The sequence below is a fragment of the Protopterus annectens genome, chromosome 6.part0 (genome assembly GCF_019279795.1).
Source record: "Protopterus annectens isolate FY-2018-M chromosome 6.part0, PAN1.0, whole genome shotgun sequence".
NCBI classification, from domain to species: Eukaryota; Metazoa; Chordata; order Ceratodontiformes; family Protopteridae; genus Protopterus; species Protopterus annectens.
This window is the reverse complement of record NC_056737.1, coordinates 1158218414-1158237499: the sequence shown is the minus strand read 5'-3', so window position 1 is coordinate 1158237499 and position 19086 is coordinate 1158218414. Positions and strand designations below refer to the sequence as shown.

The 19086-nt window shown below is 46.0% G+C and overlaps 1 protein-coding gene across 1 annotated transcript in view; it reads left to right on the top strand.

Moving 5' to 3' along the window:
• The window catches only part of IFIH1 (interferon induced with helicase C domain 1), a 2457004-nt gene that overhangs the window by 1181317 nt on the left and 1256601 nt on the right, over positions 1-19086 (top strand). Inside the window, exon 10 of the mRNA XM_044074778.1 lies at positions 415-639. Within this exon, the coding sequence (XP_043930713.1) occupies positions 415-639 (225 nt within the window). The remainder of the gene's footprint in view (positions 1-414; positions 640-19086) is intronic.

Here is a 19086-nt window from a genome sequence, read left to right as displayed (position 1 = left end):
GTGCTTTCTTTATGATGCGTTATTTGATAGCTCATAGTAGACCTTACATGTACTCTCCTGAACATGGGTTGGAAGAGAAAAAAATGGACAAGCTAGAGAATATAGATTCCATCAGATGCTGACTGCAGAAGACTCCCTCAGAGATCAGCCTGTATGATGACTACTTATTTATTTCAGAAGTATGCAGTGATGGTGATAAAGGAATTGAATAGTAAACCATAATATAAATGTAGGTTTCATTTCTACAAAAGTAAGTAAAAGGTTGTCAATATATTAAGCAGTTTAGTAAAAGCTGGCAGTGTTTTTTTATCAGCTAGAACTATAATGATTCAAATTGTCACCTGTGTCCATGAACATTGTGATACAGTTTTACTGAAATTAAACATCTTATTTGCATGTATTTTATTTCTTTAGCTGCTAAAGAAGGAAATCGAAAGGTTCAAGTATGTGCAGAACATTTACGAAAATACAATGATGCACTACAGATTAGTGATACTATTCGAATGATTGATGCATACAATCAGCTGAAGAACTTCTATGCTGATGAAATGGAAAAGAAAACAAAAGGCATTAAGGATAAGTCTGCGTTACAGCAAAACCTTGATGAAACTGATAATACTCTGTTGCAGTTATTTCTTGGTAAGGTTGATGTAATTCATCCTCTGCATGCTACTTAATAAGTCTATGTATCCACCCTCATTATTAATATGACATTACTGAAAAAGTCCTGCATGTTGTGTTTTAAATATGAATACTTTTAGGAATTTTGAGCATCGCATGTGCTTTTTATGTATAAGGTGATCAATTAAGTATGGCACAAAATTAGAAATGTGGTAGATATACAGTGGTGTCAAAAAATTCTAAGTTATAGTTCAGTCAAAAAGGTGTAAATGCACTGTGTGTGTGTGTGTGTGTGTGTGTGTGTGTGTGTGTGTGTGTGTGTGTGTGTGTGTGTGTGTATGTATGTATGTATATATATATATATACATTCTCTAAAGTATTCAATTGTATTTATTACTGCTTGGTAGTAACTTGATTAAAGTTTAGCTGTCATTCTAAGTCTTTTGGATTAAGCACTTGGGCTTCAGACCAGTTGTTTTACATTAGGAAGGTTTGTGGCATGCACTGTGGTGGCAGGACAGGTAGCTTTCATCCTTCTAAGTTGGGAACTGCTGATTGAGAGCCCAGTGTCTGTTATTCTTAAAGTGTATTAGTTCTGGTTTAGGCACTTGGGCTTCAGGCCAGTTATTTTACATTAAGAAGGTTTGTGGTCTGCACTCTTGTGGGAGAAGAGGCTGGACTCTGCCCTTCTGAGCTGGGAATTTCTGGTTAAAGGTTTATAGTGCCTGAATATTTGAACTGTATCTTACTGAAATTGGTACACCTTGTTTGCTGTAGTATAGACTACATCCAGGCCTGCTGAATATAGCTTTGTTTATATGCTTGTTGTTTGTTTGCTTGTTATTTCCCTGGAACGCTAATTCCACCTAATACGCTGCTTCTCAGCGCTTCTGTGGCTCACTAGTGATATCTGCATTGCTTACTGTACTTATTTCCTTGTTTCACTTGAAAGAAAGTTACTGTTTGTCGTTTTTGCTTTTAAGTTACCTGTAACACATTGCACTTAAGTTACCTGGCACTTGCTCACTAAAGCAATTATATAAGTCAGCACTAAAAATTAAAAGCACTACACCCTCACTCCCCACTGGCCCTGGTTTTCAATTATTAAGGAATTCCCAATATTATTCTAGCATGTCCAAAGGTCAGTTGTCAATCTCCTCTCCGGTCCAACTGGTGAATCTGGGAATCTTGAGGCAATGTTACAACTGCCTCATGTACACAGGCAACCCTCTCCTCCTCCCAACAAATTCCAACACATGTGAGAGATGCAACCATATAGCCAAACTGGAGGCTAAGCTCTCTCAACTCAGTACTGGCATAACCAGTCAGGAGGAGAAGGAAACCATACTCACTACAATTCCAGTCTCACATAGACCTACCACGACAGCAAACCAAACACATAATCACACAAAACATACTCGGAGGCTCTAAATAAAGATCTGCAAGCAGCAGAGACCTCCAAAGCAGACACCCAAGCAGCCGCTACCCCAAAACAAAACACGTGCAACACATATCTCACAAAGCCAGTGTGCCAAACAGTCACAGCCCTTAAGACTAAACAACACACCTGATACACTTGTAATAGGTGACTCTATCGTCAGGCACACTGACGTCCCGCTCACCAGGCTGAACAAGGAGAGGTCACGGTGAGCAGCCTGTCGGGTGCTAGGATCCGCCACATAACACAAGCACTCAGGTCACTCCAAGGCAAGTACAAATATGACTCAGTCATTGTCCATGCTGGTGTGAATGACCTGAGACGTACCTCCCTGGACTACATGAAAAGAGACATAAAGGAGCTCTCTGAGCATGTAGCCCAGGCCGGTATGACCCTGACCTTGAGTAGCATCTTACCCTCACCAAGAATGATGCCACAATATGAAGACAAGATGATGAATTTCAACAATTGGCTTAAGTACTGGTGTCATTCAAAGGGATCCAGTGCCTGTCAGCTTGGGATGATATGCTCGACAAGCCACAATGCTTCGCTAGGGACGGCTTGCACCTGTCACCCCTGGGCTTTCGGATATTGGCAAAGGCTCTTGCTACCCCCATAGTGCCTTTATTAGGCAAGGCTCAAAAGACAAACCCACCTCCATAGGTATCACAAGGGATAAGAAACTAAGAGTAATGCTACTCAACGCCAGAAGTCTAAACCTCAAGATGCACTTTTCAAAACTCTCCTTTGCATGGAGAACATCGATATCTGTGCAGTAACAGAAACATGGTTTAGGGCTCCGAAAGCACCCCAGCACTACCAGGTTATACCTCATACCATGCTTTTCGCCCCAAAACTTGGACCGAACCACAAAAGGAGGGAGTATCGATATTCATCAAAGATACCCACACCTCCAGGTTGGTGGCAAAGCACGAAGCATCAGAGACTATCCATGTGCAACTAACAGTGGGTAAAACTGCCTTCCAGTTTATAGCCTGCTACAGACCACCCTCCCAAACACAGGAACCCCACTCGGCCTTCCTGAGAACACTGGAAAATATGAAGGTCTCTCCAAACACCATTATATTGGGCGACTTCAACTACCCAAACATAGACTGGGAGCATTACTCTAGCTCCAACACCCTAGCCCAAAGGTTCCTAGAATTTATAAACTCAAATGCTATGGAACAACTTGTTACCACTCCCACAAGAGGGGAAAACATACTGGACCTGATCATCACCAACATGGGGACTCTATGCTCCAGACCAGAAGTGTATCCCTCACTGGTAAGATCAGACCATAAACTAATCTCACTGGATATTCACATCCCGACCCCACCCCTGCCCAGAAAACCACAGTGAAAAACTTCTCTAAAGCAAATTTTACACTCCTCAAAACTGAGGTGGAATCCTTCAAAGCCCCGGGCCTGTGGAAAATACAGCCCAGACCGCAGAATCCTTTATAAACGCATTCTATGAACACCTTCAGGAATGCATGGATCATCGATCCCAAATAAAACCAAGACCCAATCCTCCAAAGGCAGGCGTCCTGTCTGGTGGACCCCAGCCATAAACAAACTATACAATAGAAGGAGGAAGCTACTAAATGATAAAGCAAAATCCCAAAAGGGAAGGCATCACTGATCAGTTTTAGCAAAAACTACGGGCACACATAAAATTGTCTAAGGCCAGCTTCGAGAAAAATTGCACAGGACACTAAGGATAATCACAAGGCTTTCTTTAGTTATGTTAGGAACCTGGGTGGTAATTCCCAGATATGCTCAGAATTAGTCCAAAATGACAAAAAATACACTGAACCCACAGACATTGCCAACATCCTAGCTGACAGGTTCAGAGCAAACTTCTCCCCCCCTCCCCACCAAAAGGGCAAATATCTATCCCAGCAGAGTGCTGCCCCCCTGACATCTCAGATGCTCAGGTAAGAGCCGCCCTCTCCAAAGCAAAAAACACAGCATCAATGGGACCAGATGGTGTCCCGGGCTGCGTCATACATGAACTCAAAGAAGAGCTAAACCCAAACATAAAACTACTGTTCAATCTCAGCCTTACTACAGGATATGTGCCCAAAGAGTGGCGTACAGCAACAGTGGTCCCTCTCCATAAAGGTGGTGCCTCAACGGATCCTGGAAACTATCACCCCATAAGCCTGACTAGCTTGGTCTGCAAAGCTATGGAAAGGATCATCATGGACCTCATAAATAAAGATATTGGAGGGACCTACAAACACTGGATCCTACCCAGTTTGGCTTTGTTAAGGGCAGATCCTGCCTCTTAAACCTGGTTGATTTCTTTGAAACAGTCACCAAGGCCATTGACGAGGGGAAGGTGGTCCACACAGCCTACCTGGACCTCGCAAAAGCCTTCGATACAATACCCCACTCGGGCATTATAGATAAGCTCACCAGCTTAAATATAAACCCCTATGTCACTAGATGGATTGCAAACTGGCTCAAGGACAGAACCCACATGGTTAGAATTGCTGGAGCCATGTCAGACTCCAAACCAGTTACAAGTGGTGTCCCACAAGGCTCAGTCCTGGGACCTCTCTTGTTCGGTATAAATTTCTCGGAGGTACAGGCCAACACGGAAGGACTGTGGCTGACCAAGTTCAGATGACTGCAAACTGGGTGCCATAATCGACTCTCCAGCCGACACAAGCATCCTCCAAAAGGGCCTCATAGAAACAGACAACTGGTGCCAGTGCCATGGCCTCAAGCTAAATGCCAAAAGTGTATAGTCATCCCTTTGGCAAAAACAAAGTGCCCACAAATTACCACATAGGTGGAAATCCATTAAGTACAGAAGAAGTAATTAGGGACTTGGGGACCCAAGTTGATAGCAATCTCTCATTTGACAACCACGTGGCCAAAGTGGTTAGAAAAACATTTTATATAGCCCACCTAATCATGAAGGGATTCACATCTAGATCAGGGGAGGTCATCGTGCCTCTTTACTCATCCGGCCCATAATTGAGTACAATGCCCCTTTTGGGATGTACCTTACCAGACACCTGCAGCAACTGGAAAGACCCCAAAAGTACCTCACCAAGAGGATCAAAGGGCTCAAACAGATGCCATATGCTGCCCGGTTAAAGAAACTCCAGCTCTACTCAGTGGCATACCGCCTGTTCAGAGGCGATCTGTGCCTGACGTATAAAGCCATGTCCAACCCGGAATTAATGGACATGCTGCACCTCAGAAAATCCAAATCCCATCGAGCCACGCTCGAGAGACTTGAACCTCAGCACTGAAATAAATAGGACATGCTGGAGGGACAGATTCATAACCCAGAGGCTCCCTTCACTCTGGAATAAAATCCCAGTCCAGGTTAGGCAGAGTCCCTCATTGACTCTCTTCAAGAGGAATCTTGATGAGTGGATGGGAGATCGTAGGTTTACCCCGGGTATCACTTCTGTGTCACTGTTAGATAGAGGCACAGTATACTAACCTCGAAAATGGGCATAGCAAAATAAATTTAAAATGGATGGCGAAAGCCAAACACATTCTGGCTAGGCTTATAAATGCCCTAGGGCAGATAGCCTAGTATGAACCTATGAACCTATGAAACCCCAGGGATTCTGTACCCATCCCTGGAGAAAGTGCTTCTGCCATTAGAAATACAGTTAGCCCTTATTTCTGCTCAAAAAAGAAACAGAAAGCCACCCATATATCTAATCTTCCTCAGATTTCTTTGGATATTAGTAGTTGACTAGGTCTGACTCTATTCAGACTTTAGATTCTTCTTGTAAAGTAGTTTATGGCAAAAGAAAGAGGGATATCTGTTTTCCTGAAGAGATTCAAGATTCTGAATCTGAGCAGGAAGATGTAAAGACAGACACATTTTTTTCCTCAGATTTCTCATTCAGACTCGGATTCTTCCTGTGGGGATTTCTCTGACTGAGACTATTGCTAGAAAGTGCCAGTGTTTTCATTTGAAGAACACTGAGGTTTCTCAGTCCCTCAGAAAATGCTATGGCTTCTTACAGAAGTACTTTCCATGTCCTACACCCATTTCTCCTGTTCTGTATTTTTAGAGGATGTGATGTAATGTGATCCTATCTCGCCTACATTCTCTACAGATGGGTTCGGAGCCGATCCTCGGTTCCGACTCTGCCGTTATACAATAGAACGCAGTCTCTTATTGGCTGAGTCACCTCATATCCCAGGATGCACCACCACTACTTCCCCAGATCTCGTTTGCCGCTTTCCAAGCATAGACGTGGTCTCGGACTTGGCTGAGCTAAGTACCTCTAGTCAGAAACTTTTTCTGTCAAATTTTTCTATAAAACTCACCCAAAAGCTGTTTTAACGGCTAGTGTTGTTGTGTGATTGATTCTGGTCCCCTTTTTGTGGAAGATTGTGTGTATTTGTTGGTGAAAGGTTCCGTTTTAGTTAGAGGGGCCTAGCCCTACCTTAGGCGTTTAAATTAGAACCTAGGTTGTCGGTGTTAACTGTTTTTTGTCCTGTAATTGGTGTTAATTTTTTCTTTAAAACCATGTCTAAAGAGCATAGACCTTCCGGTTTTAAAAAATGTGTTAAGTGTGGTTATAAAATGTCTATAACGGATGATCATTCCTTATGTGTATATTGTTTAGGTCCCAAACATCTCCAGGAGTCCTGTAGCATTTGCCATGCTTTTTCCTCTCGAGTCCTCCAAGAGAGGAAAAACAAATTGATCTTAAAAGGGCTCATTGCCCCTTCTTTTGAGGAAGCCTTATCTTCCTCTTCTTCTCCTTCTGGCAAGAAGAAAAAATCTTCGGCTCCGACCAGTCCGTCGGATCCGATAGCAAAAAAGTCTCGGCAGGCTTCTCCGTCGGCTCCACGGACTTCGGAGCCGAGGGCGGAACGGTCTGCCTCGATGTCTCCAGCCTCGACTCCTCTGGCTTTGGAGTCGAGAGCTCGGGCATCGAGAGGCGTGTCACCTTCATTGGCTCCACTGCCTTCGGAGCCGATGGGGGTTGCCCGCTCAGACACTTCCACTTCGGAGCCGAAGTCTATATCGGCTCCGAGTGAGATTGCAATAGTAGTGGAACCTTCCTCGGCGCCGATACGCCTCGAGCCATTACGGAGCCGGTCCCCCAGTCTTTCGGAGCCGGCGGAGAAGTCGACTCGGACCCGGTCGGTCTCTTCTCGTTCTTCGAGGATGTCCGATTCGGACGTAGACAGGGTGCTTCAGAAGCTTTTCCAGTCACCAGTCTTTGCAAAATTGATCTCGGCTCCTGCCCAGTTGGCTCTGGAGCCGATCTCCCATCCTTCTACTTCCATTCCTCCTCCGACAGCCTTGGCGCCGTTGGAGTCGGTGTTGGTGGATCCGGTCGAAGTTATCGAGTCGGTTCCGACTCTAACTTCAACCCCGTCCCTCGGGTCGGGGTTCGGTACGCGGACCTCCTCTGTCGGCCCCGGGGGGGATGCTTCGGATCCGATCCTTTCGGTTCCGAGCCTCCCTCTAGGTGCGTCGGCTGCGGGGGCTCGGTTACTGTTGTGGCCTCGGGACGGACCTTCCCAGGATTCTGGGGGTCCGGCCTTTGATGCCATGAGAAGTGCTTTTACCAAATCCTCTGTGGCCACTTCGACCTTTCCACCACCACCTTCCTTGGGCATGGAGACTGGTGCTTCTGGAATCCCCCTGTCTCGTGACAGCGGAGCCCCTGGGCCTGAGGTTACCCCATTGGGGTTCCTTCTTCCTGGAGGTTCCTCCGACACCCTTCGGAGGAACCGCCCAGGAAGAGACAGTGTAAGAGGAAACACGCCGACTCTGACGAGTCCCTCACATCGGATACCGACCTCAATGATGCGGAGGGTCCCCAAAGTCGCCTTCGGAAGATGTCTCCTTTGTGGACATTCTGGAAATCCTTAAACAACGAGGCGACTGGCAGTCCAAACCCCCTTCCGCTGAGGAGTCGGTTTTCCTCAAGGCCTTCGGAGCTCAGCCCTCCGCCTCCTGGGTGTCTCCGCCCTTCGATGAGCTTCTGGATTTGATCTCTCGAAGGGCGTGGGAACACCCGGATTCTGTGGAACCGGTGCCAGCTCATCCCAATAAGTTCCTCTCGGCACCCCCGGACAAAGATTTTTTATCTAAAAGTGTGGCTGTAGATGCTGTGGTGGTGGCATCTGCCACCCAACAAGATGTGGCAGAGGCTTCGACGTCCATCCATCACCCTAATAAAGAGTCTAGGAGCATGGATCGGTACGGCAAGTGTACCCTTTCTTCAGCGACCTTTACATTAAGGTCTCTGAATTATCTGGCACACTTCACCAGACTACAGAGGGATCTGATCAAGGAGCTGTCGGATGCCCTCTTGGGTAACTTACCTGAACAGTTAACACAGACGGTTAACTCTCAGTTGGCTACCCTATCCTCATTATCTAACTCGTCCATGAGGCTCATTTCTTATGCGGCCGAAGGAGCGAGTAGAGCGGCTGGGACAGGTGTTGCTCTACGGAGACAAGCCTGGCTACGCCTGTGTCATTTTGCAGAGGCCTTTAAGTCTTCCTTTGCCGACGCCCCCTTTGATGGGTCCTCATTGTTTGGACCCAAGGTAAAGGACACTTTGACTTGCTGCGAACAGGAGGGTAAGACTTTGGCTGCCGTAGGAGCCGCTTCCACTCCCCTCGGGCCTTATCCCACGGCCCGAAGGGGAGGGAAAATGTGGTTCTGTAAGTCTCAGAAGCCTTACTCGTCGCAGCAGAGCGATCCCCCTTCTAGAGGCAGAGGAGGGGGAAATTTTTCAGGGAGACGCCGTCCCAGAGGCGTAGGCCCCCGCAACACTGGAGACCACGAGTCCTTTCGTGGCTCCACCTCCTTCCAGCATCCCTGAAGGAGTAGCCGACTGTGCAGCTCCGGAGCCAGTCGGGGGGCGTTTCTCGAAGCACCTAAAGGCCTGGGAAGATATTACTCAGGACCAATGGGTGCTTCAATCATCCGGAGGTTACTCCATCCCCTTTGTTCAACCTCCCCACCAGTCCAAAGAATCCCGGACCCACCACCCAGTCAACGGATCAGGCAGCCAACAAAGTATCAAAGCTGCTTCAAAAGGAGTCATCCAACCTGTCCCCGCAGACCAGGCCGGATTAGGGACTTACTCAAGATTCTTTTGGTGCCAAAAGACCGGGGACTTGAGACCCATTTTGGATCTCAGCAAACTAAACCGATTTGTAAAAGTCCAAATTCCCGATGGTCACTTTACAATCCATTCTCCCGCTTTTGGAGAAAGGAGTTTGGATGTGCTCCATAGACCTCAAAGACGCCTACTATCACATTCTGATGGATCAGGCGTCGAGGAGACACTTACGCTTCAGCCTAGGAGACAGTCATTTTCAGTTCCGAGCACTGCCCTTTGGTCTCACCACAGCCCCCAGCGTGTTTACCAAATGTTTGGCAATTGTGACTGCTCACTTGAGAAGTCTAGGATTCCAGGTGTTTCCATACCTAGGCGACTGGCTCCTAACTGCCGCCTCCAGGCATCTACTCTTGGAGAATTTAGCAGCCACTATCGCACTGGGCAGATCCTTGGGAATCACCTTCAATTGGTCAAAATCTGTATTGCAACCATCTCAGCGTATTCTTTTTATCGGTGCAGAAATAGATTCAAGGCAGATGCGAGTCTTATCTCCCTACAGAAAGGATCGCGACGCTTCAGTCTCAGGTCCGGGCCCTAATCCTCAGACGTCGTGCTCCAGCAAGAATGGTCCTACAACTGTTGGGCTCCATGGCAGCCACCATTCTTCTGGTCCCCTTGGCAAGGTTGCACATGAGGATACTTCAGTGGCTCCTCTCAGTCCAGTGGTCTTATCAGGACCTTCCCCTCAGTCACCGCATTCTGATCACGGACACGTGCAAACAGGATCTTCATTGGTGGCTTCTATCCCCCAATCTGAATCAAGGGCGACCCTTCGTTCCCCCACTCCCCTCTGCCATGCTGACTACGGACGCCTCCCAGACAGGGTGGGGGGGTCATTATCTGGACAGGTCGGTCCAAGGCACGTGGCACCCCAACGAGAGTCTTCTTCATATCAATATCCTGGAGATGAGGGCGGTGCTTTTAGCGTTGCAAGCACTGCACGATCACCTCCCCCAGGGTACGATTGCCATTCAATCCGACAGCATGTCGGTAGTCTGGTACCTAAACAAGCAAGGAGGAACCAGTTCCTATCCCCTTTGCAGAGAGGCCATGAGAGTATGGGATTGGGCGATTGCTACCAAGCGTTTCCTAATGGCAACGCACATTCCGGGGAAATCCAACGTGATAGCCGACAGACTGAGCAGAACTATTCTCTCCCCTCACGAGTGGTCCTTGAACAACAGAGTGATAACACAGATTTTCACAAGATGGGGAGTCCCCTGTTGCGATCTCTTCGCAAGCCCCCTCAATGCGAAATGTCACCACTTCTTCACTCTGGCCCCAGTTTCGGGGGAGACTCCCAAGGACGCTGTAGTCCACGCTTGGCCCTCCGGTCTGCTATATGCCTTTCCACCGGTTCCCCTTCTCCCCAAGGTGATTCAGAAGGCGATTCGCTTGAGAAGCAGAATGATATTAATCGCCCCATACTGGCCACGGCAAATCTGGTTCCCCTTTCTTCACAGGTATGCATTGGAGGGTCCTTGGTTCCTCGTCCAAGTTCTGGACCTTTTGACTCATCAGTCAGGACAACTCCATCAGTCCCTCCATTCGTTGAAGTTGACAGCCTGGCTACTCCTCTTCCAACCATAATTAGGAGCCACTCTTTGGCTCCTGAGATCATACACATCTTGTCTTCGGCCCACAAGACTTCTACAAAGAAGATATATAGCAGTAAATGGAAGAGGTTTGCTATTTGGGCCCAACTCCGAGGATTAGACCCAATGACAGCCTCGGTATCAGAAGTACTGAAGTTTTTAGCCTCCCTGTTCCAGCAAGGTTGCTCAGTATCTACCATCAAAGTACAATTGGCGGCTATTTCCAATTTTCATGAAAGTGTGCAACCTCCCTTAATGAGCAACAAGCTCTGTAAAGCCTTTATTAAAGGAGCGTGGCTTCTACGACCCCCCACTTCGCAACCTGCACCTCCATGGGATCTGAACGTAGTATTAGGTGCTTTAACCTCACCCCCCTTTGAGCTGGCAGCAACCTGTGATCTGAAATTCCTTTCTTGGAAAACTGCCCTTCTAATTGCTATTACTTCAGCCAGACGGGTTTCAGAGCTTCAGGCTCTATGTGTTAAACCACCTTACTTGGTATTCCACAAGGATAGAGTATCTCTTAGGCCAAACCCATCTTTTATACCAAAGATTTGTTCTAATTTCTGTCTACAACAGTCACTGGAGCTACCGGTCTTCTTTCCCAAATATTCCAATAGGGCTGAATATACTTTTCACTGCTTAGATGTGCACAGGCAATTACGCTTCTATTTGGATAGGACACACAAAGCACGGAAATCAGATCAACTGTCTGTGTCCTTTTCGGATAATAGATTAGGCAAAGCTGTCGCTAAAGTCACTATTGCCAAGTGGATCAGGGACTGCATCACTCACGTTTATCTCATCTCAAACAAGGAGCTCATAGCTCCGGTTAAAGCTCATTCTACTAGGGCTATGGCCACTTCGGCAGCTTTTCATTCCAAGCTCTCTATTGGCGACATTTGTGCGGCTGCCACGTGGACATCTTCACACACCTTTGTTTCTCACTACAAATTAGATGTGGCATCCAGGGGTCGAGCTTCCTTGGTTCCACAGTTCTCAGGAGTGTTTTCAGTGAGCCACCCGAATTAGGTGCTAGGGGCAGGAGCTGTCCCATCTGTAGAGAATGTAGGCGAGATAGGATCACATTACATCTTTTAGTTATGTACTTACCATAACTTTAGATGTATGGGATCCATCTCGCCACATTCCTAATAACCCACCCTCCATCCCCCTGCCTTGTAGACCAGGAGAGACCGGACGATCCGAAATTGATCTTCTTTCCTCTCTTGAAAGACCTGAGTATGTTATGACAATAGTATGTCTCTGTGAACATGAGTGAGAACAAACAAGATCTGGGGAAGTAGTGGTGGTGCATCCTGGGATATGAGGTGACTCAGCCAATAAGAGACTGCATTCTATTGTATAACGGCCGAGTCGGAGCCGAGGATTGGCTCCAACCCATCTGTAGAGAATGTAGGCGAGATGGATCCCATACATCTAAAGTTATGGTAAGTACATAACTAAAAGTTTTACTACCTGTAATTTTTCTGATGGTCAGCTGGCTGACCCTAAAAAGGCAGCTGGGATGTATAAAGTTCCTAAGTATTTTACATTTTTATATGCTATTCCCAAACCTGACTAAGTAGCTATAACTCAAGTTGATCCCACTGCTGCTAAGCACCTAGTCTGTTCCAATCTTTGTATTTCTGATGAGGATGCGAAGATTATTAACAAGTATGATAAAAAGGTGAATACTTCTGAGGCTTTGATTTTCAGACTTATGAATTGTGAGGCTCATATGCTAAAGTGTGTTCAAACTAATTGTGAAAGTCTGAAGCATGCTTTATCTGCAGATCTAAAGTTGTTTTCATTTGGTCTTCAACCAACTCGATTTTACTGTTTGCTTAATTGCATTTCTGTGTGCTTTCCTGAAAAAACAAAAAACAAAAAAAAATACTCCTTGTTTTCCCGCCTTTGCTCGACTAGTTTGGACCAGTATACAGGCTTTGCTGTATTCTGGGCTGTGTGTAGTTCCTGTGTTGGCCATTGCCTTACTTGGATAGAAGGAAGTTTCTGAGCTCACCAGTGGGAGTGGGGAGCCTTGAGCAGCCTATCTGTCCCTGAGGGAAGTGACCTCAGCACTTGAGCTGTAAATTATTGGTTGCTTTGGACCATTTCTAGCTCTTTTCAAGTTCCCTGTATAAAAATCCGCCTCAGGGCTTTTTTTCTGGCTATATACCCAAGCAGAGCTCCACGTGGTCCTGCAGAGGGGTCCTGGCAACAGAGAACTGAAAGAAGCGACCACTTTCCAGATTTAAGTATTTTTGGCTTTTTATCTGCATTGTCCTCTCTGGCTTTCATTTAACTAGCTATAACTGTTTTGTGTCTATCTGCTGATTTCTGAAGTATCTGCACTTAAAAGTAGCATTTTGGTTGACTCTGGTCGATTAATACTGTTTTTTTGTTAATTTAACTGCTGAGGCTGCCCACTAAAGTGTACTAGCCTGTGTAAATCGATTTTACTGTTTGCTTAATTGCATTTCTGTGTGCTTTCCTGAAAAACAAAAACAAAAAAATACTCCTTGTTTTCCCGCCTTTGCTCGACTAGTTTGGACCAGTATACAGGCTTTGCTGTATTCTGGGCTGTGTGTAGTTCCTGTGTTGGCCATTGTCTTACTTGGATAGAAGGAAGTTTCTGAGCTCACCAGTGGGAGTGGGGAGCCTTGAGCAGCCTATCTGTCCCTGGGGGAAGTGACCTCAGCACTTGAGCTGTAAATTATTGGTTGCTTTGGACCATTTCTAGCTCTTTTCAAGTTCCCTGTATAAAAATCCGCCTCAGGGCGTTTTTTCTGGCTATATACCCAAGCAGAGCTCCACGTGGTCCTGCAGAGGGGTCCTGGCAACAGAGAACTGAAAGAAGCGACCACTTTCCAGATTTAAGTATTTTTTGGCTTTTTTTTATCTGCATTGTCCTCTCTGGCTTTCATTTAGCTAGCTATAACTGTTTTTGTGTCTATCTGCTGATTTCTGAAGTATCTGCACTTAAAAGTAGCATTTTGGTCGACTCTGGTCGATTAATACTGTTTTTTGTTAATTTAACTGCTGAGGCTGCCCACTAAAGTGTGCTAGCCTGTGTAAATCGATTTTACTGTTTGCTTAATTGCATTTCTGTGTGCTTTCCTGAAAAAACAAAAATAAATACTCCTTGTTTTCCCGCCTTTGCTCGACTAGTTTGGACCAGTGTACAGGCTTTGCTGTATTCTGGGCTGTGTGTAGTTCCTGTGTTGGCCATTGCCTTACTTGGATAGAAGGAAGTTTCTGAGCTCACCAGTGGGAGTGGGGAGCCTTGAGCAGCTTATCTGTCCCTGGGGGAAGTGACCTCAGCACTTGAGCTGTAAATTATTGGTTGCTTTGGACCATTTCTAGCTCTTTTCAAGTTCCCTGTATAAAAATCCGCCTCAGGGCATTTTTGCGCGGTTGGGCGCATAGCGCAGCAGTGGTTATACAGGTTTAAACTATTTCTGGCTCCGCCAAGTCTGCTCTTCAATTTTTCACTTAGAAAGCTCTACTCAGTCTATTTAGCTGTATATATTAGCACTTGTTTTCGGGACTTCTAGTCTTAGCGAGCACTCTTATAATAAAGTAAGCACTCTTTATAAAGTAAGCACTACAGCCATCCACTACCCCCTGTGAATACCCACTTCCCTTAAAGGTACAGCACTCCTTATAATATTCTAGTATGTCGAGTGGTAGACCACTAGCATCCTCTCTTGTTCAGCTGGTTAACCTGGGAATCTTAAGACAATATTACAATTGTCTCATGTACACAGACAACCCTCTCCTCCTTCCTACTAATTTAAATACTTGTGAGAGATGCAACTATATAGCCAGACTGGAGGCTGAACTCTCTCAACTCAGGACTGGCAAGACCAGACAGGAGGAGAAGGTTCCCACACCCGAAGCAAAACCGGTCACACATAAAACCACCACCACTACAAACCAAACACATAAGAACACAAAGACATACTCGGAGGCTCTTATAAAAAACTTACCAAAACAACAGAGGCCTCCAAAGCAGACACCCAGAAATACATCCCCACAAAACGTAACACCTACAACACATACCTCAAACAGGTGTGTCACACAATCACAGCCCCTAAGGCAAAACACTATGCCAGAGACATTAGTAATAGGTGACTCTATAGTCAGACACACCGACGTTCCACTTACCAGGCTGAATAAGGAGAGGGTAACGGTGAGCTGCCTATCGGGAGCTAGGATCCGCCACATTACACACGCACTCAGGTCACTCCAAAGCAAGTACAAGTATGATGCAGTCATTGTCCATGCTGGTGTGAGTGACCTGAGACGTACCTCCCTGGACTATATGAAAAGAGACATTGAGGAGCTCTCCGATTATGTAGCCCAGACTGGTATGACCCTGACCCTGAGCAGCATCCTGCCTTCACCAAGAATGATGCCTCAGTACAAAGACAAAATGATCAGTTTTAACAATTGGCTTAATCACTGGTGTCATTCTAGGGGGATCCAATGTCTGTCAGCCTGGGATGACATGCTGGACAAGCCGTTGCTTCACAAGGGATGGCTTGCACCTGTCACCACTGGGCTTCCGGATACTGGCCAAGGCTCTTGCCACCCCATAGTGCCTTTTTAGGCAATGCTCAAAAGACCAATCAACCCCCGTTAAAAACAAAAATGGAAAAAAATTAAGGGTAATGCTGCTCAACGCCAGAAGTCTAAATCTCAAGATGCAGGCACTCGAAGCACTTCTCAGTATGGAGAACATCAATGTCTGTGCAGTAACTGAAACCTGGTTCAAGGCTCCTGAGAGCACTCCAGCGCTACCAGGCTATACCTCATATCATGCTTTTCGGCCTCAAGTTCCAGGCCGAACCACAAAGGGAGGGGGAGTGTCCATTTTCATAAAGGACACCTACACCTCTCAATTGGTGGCTACCCATGAAGCATCAGAAACCATACAAGTTTTACTCACCATAGGCAAAACTGCCATACAACTGGTCGCATGTTATAGAACACCCTCCCAATCCCAGGAATCCCATCAAGCATTCCTGAAAACACTGGAGGATATAAATGTCACACCAAACACCATCATATTGGGTGACTTCAACTACCCCAACATAGACTGGGCCCACTATTCTAGCCCTAACACCCTAGCCCAAAGATTCCTGGAATTCATTAACTCAAATGCTATGGAGCAACTGGTCACTTCTCCTATGAGGAGAGATAATATACTTGACCTGATTATCACAAACATGGGGTCCAAATGCTCTGCTACGGATATAAACCCCTCACTAGTAAGATCTGACCATAAACTGATCACGTTGGATGTACATATCCCACCCCCACCCCCAGAACAAAAGACTACAGTGAAAAATTTTTCAAAAGCTGACTTTACACTCCTTAAGTCAGAAATGATATCCTTTAAGCCTACTGGGTTAATGGAAACCACATCCCAAAATGCTGAATCCTACACAACAGCCTTCTACGGACACCTCCAAGAATGCATGGATCAAGCAATCCCAACTAAAACCAAGACCCTCTCCACCAAGGAAAACTCGGTTTGGTGGACCCGCTATAAACAAACTGTACAACAAAAGAAGGAAGCTACTGCAGGACAAAGCCAAATCCCACAAGGGAAAGGCTTCCTGATCAGCACAAGTAAAAACTACGTTCTCTCATAAAAACATCTAAAGGCAACTTTGAGAGAAAGATTGCCAAGGATACCAAAGACAATCACAAGGCCTTCTTCAATTATGTCAGAACCTTGGGAGGAAATTCTCAGATATGCTCTGAGTTGGTACACAACGACAAAAATTCACTGACCCTACCGACATTGCCAATATTCTGGCAGATAGGTTCAGTGCAAATTTCTCCCCTCCCTCACCCCCTAAAGATGTAGTAATTATCCCTGCTGAATGTAACCTACCTGTCATCTCAGACATACAGGTGAAATCAGCACTCAACAAAGCAAAAAACACAGCATCTATGGGACCCGATGGTATCCCCGGTTGCGTGTTACGTGAACTTCAAGATGAACTAAACCCGCACCTAAAAACGCTATTCAATCTTAGCCTCACTACAGGATATGTACTTGAACACTGGCTCACAGCAACAGTGGTCCCACTCCACAAAGGGGGAAATTCTACTGACCCTGGTAACTACCGCCCCATAAGTCTGACCAGCCTGGTCTGCAAGGCTATGGAAAGAATCATCATGGAACTCATAAATGGCGATATTGGAGATCTGCAGACCCTTGATCCCACCCAGTTCGGTTTTGTAAAAGGCAGATCCTGCCTCTTAAACCTGGTTGACTTCTTCGAGACAGTCACTAGTGCCATCGACGAGGGCAAGGCTGTCCACACTGCCTACTTGGACTTGGCTAAAGCCTTTGACACGATACCACACTCTGGCATCATAGACAAGCTCAGCAGCCTAAATGTAAATCCATATGTCACAAGATGGGTAGCAAACTGGCTAAAAACAGAACCCATAAGGTCAAAATTGCTGGAGCCATGTCAGACTCAAAACCAGTCACGAGTGGTGTCCCACAGGGCTCAGTCTTGGGACCACTCTTATTCGGCATTTACTTCTCGGATGTGAAAGCAAATATGGGAGGATTATGGCTGACAAAGTTTGCAGATGACTGCAAACTGGGTGCCATAGTTGATTCACCTGCTGACACACACATCCTACAGAAAGGTCTCACTGAAACGGACAACTGGTGCCGGAATCATGGCCTCAAACTTAACACCAAAAAATGTATAGTCATCCCCTTTGGGAAAAACAAAGTACCCACAAATTATCACATAGACAATAACCCACTGAGTACGGAAGAAGTAATCAGAGACCTGGGGACTCAAGTCGATAGTGACCTCTCCTTTGACAACCATGTTGCCAAAGTGGTCAGAAAGACATTCTACCTTGCCCATCTCATCATGAAGGGATTCTCATCCAGATCAAAGGAGGTCATTGTACCTCTATATTCCTCCCTTGTCAGGCCCATGATTGAATATAATGCTCCATTTGGGATGTATCTCACCCGGCACATGCAACAACTGGAAAGACCCCAGAAGTACCTCACCAAGAGGATCATGGGTCTCAAACATGTGCCTTATCCAGCTAGATTAAAGAAACTCCAGCTCTATTCAGTAGCATACTGCCTGCTCAGAGGTGATTTGTGCCTAACATATAGGGCCATGTCCAACCAAAAACTGATGGACATGCTCCATCTCAAAAAATCCAGATCCACCAGAACCACATGAGCTAAAGATTTCAACCTCTGCACAAATATGAATAAAACATGCTGGAGGGATAGATTCATAACACAGAGGTTACCCGTACTCTGGAACAAAATCCCAGTTCATGTGAGACAGAGCCCTTCATTGGCACTGTTCAAGAAAAATCTCGATGCATGGATGGGAGATCGTAAGTTTACCCCGGGAGTCACCTCAGTGTCACTACTAGAAAGAGGTATAGTTTACTAAATAATGGGGTCCCACATGTGTCACTACTAGAGAGGCGCAACTATATAATACGGGGTGGCGTAAGCCACATCATTGTTGGCTAGGCTTGTAAATGCCCCAGGGCAGATAGCCTAGTACACCACTATGAAACTATGAAACTATGAAACCTGAGGGACTCTGATCTGGTATGGATCTGACTAGTAAAAACAAAAAAGAAGGCGAATTCAAAACGGAGACAGTGCAAACAGGATTTAATGAAACTCTTCCTTCATCTGAAGAAGGAAGAGCATTGACTATTCCGAAAGCGCTAATTTCATTAAATCCTGTTTGCACTGTCTCCGTTTTGAATTTGCCTTCTTTTTTGTTTTTACGGAACTGACTAGGCCATATACTGCAGCATCTGATCCAAAGTCCAAGCTCCTCCCCTACCCATATTGCCCAGCTCTCCCTCCTCCCCTCAGATCTTGTTTGCTGCTTGAATTGAACAGCAATGGAATTCCATTGCTTCAAGCTCCAATAGTTGTAAGTGCTTTTTTTGGTTTCTTTTCCCTGTCCTTTTCCTCTTTTTGCCTATTAAATGCCTAGCCTTCAACTCTACTAACCCCTACCGTTCTCTTTTTCATGTTCTCGGCATTGGTCTTTAAAAAAAAAATCTTTCCTTCTCCCTTTTTTGTATCTAGCGTGAGTGTGTGTGTGTGAGAGTTTGGTCTTCCTTGCCATGGCTGAGACCCCTAAGCCAGGCTTTAGGAAGTGTGCAGAGTGTGGGCACAAGCTTCCACCATCCGATGCCCACACTCTGTGCATTGTCTGCTTGCATGTCCCCCATCTAGACATCTCCTATTC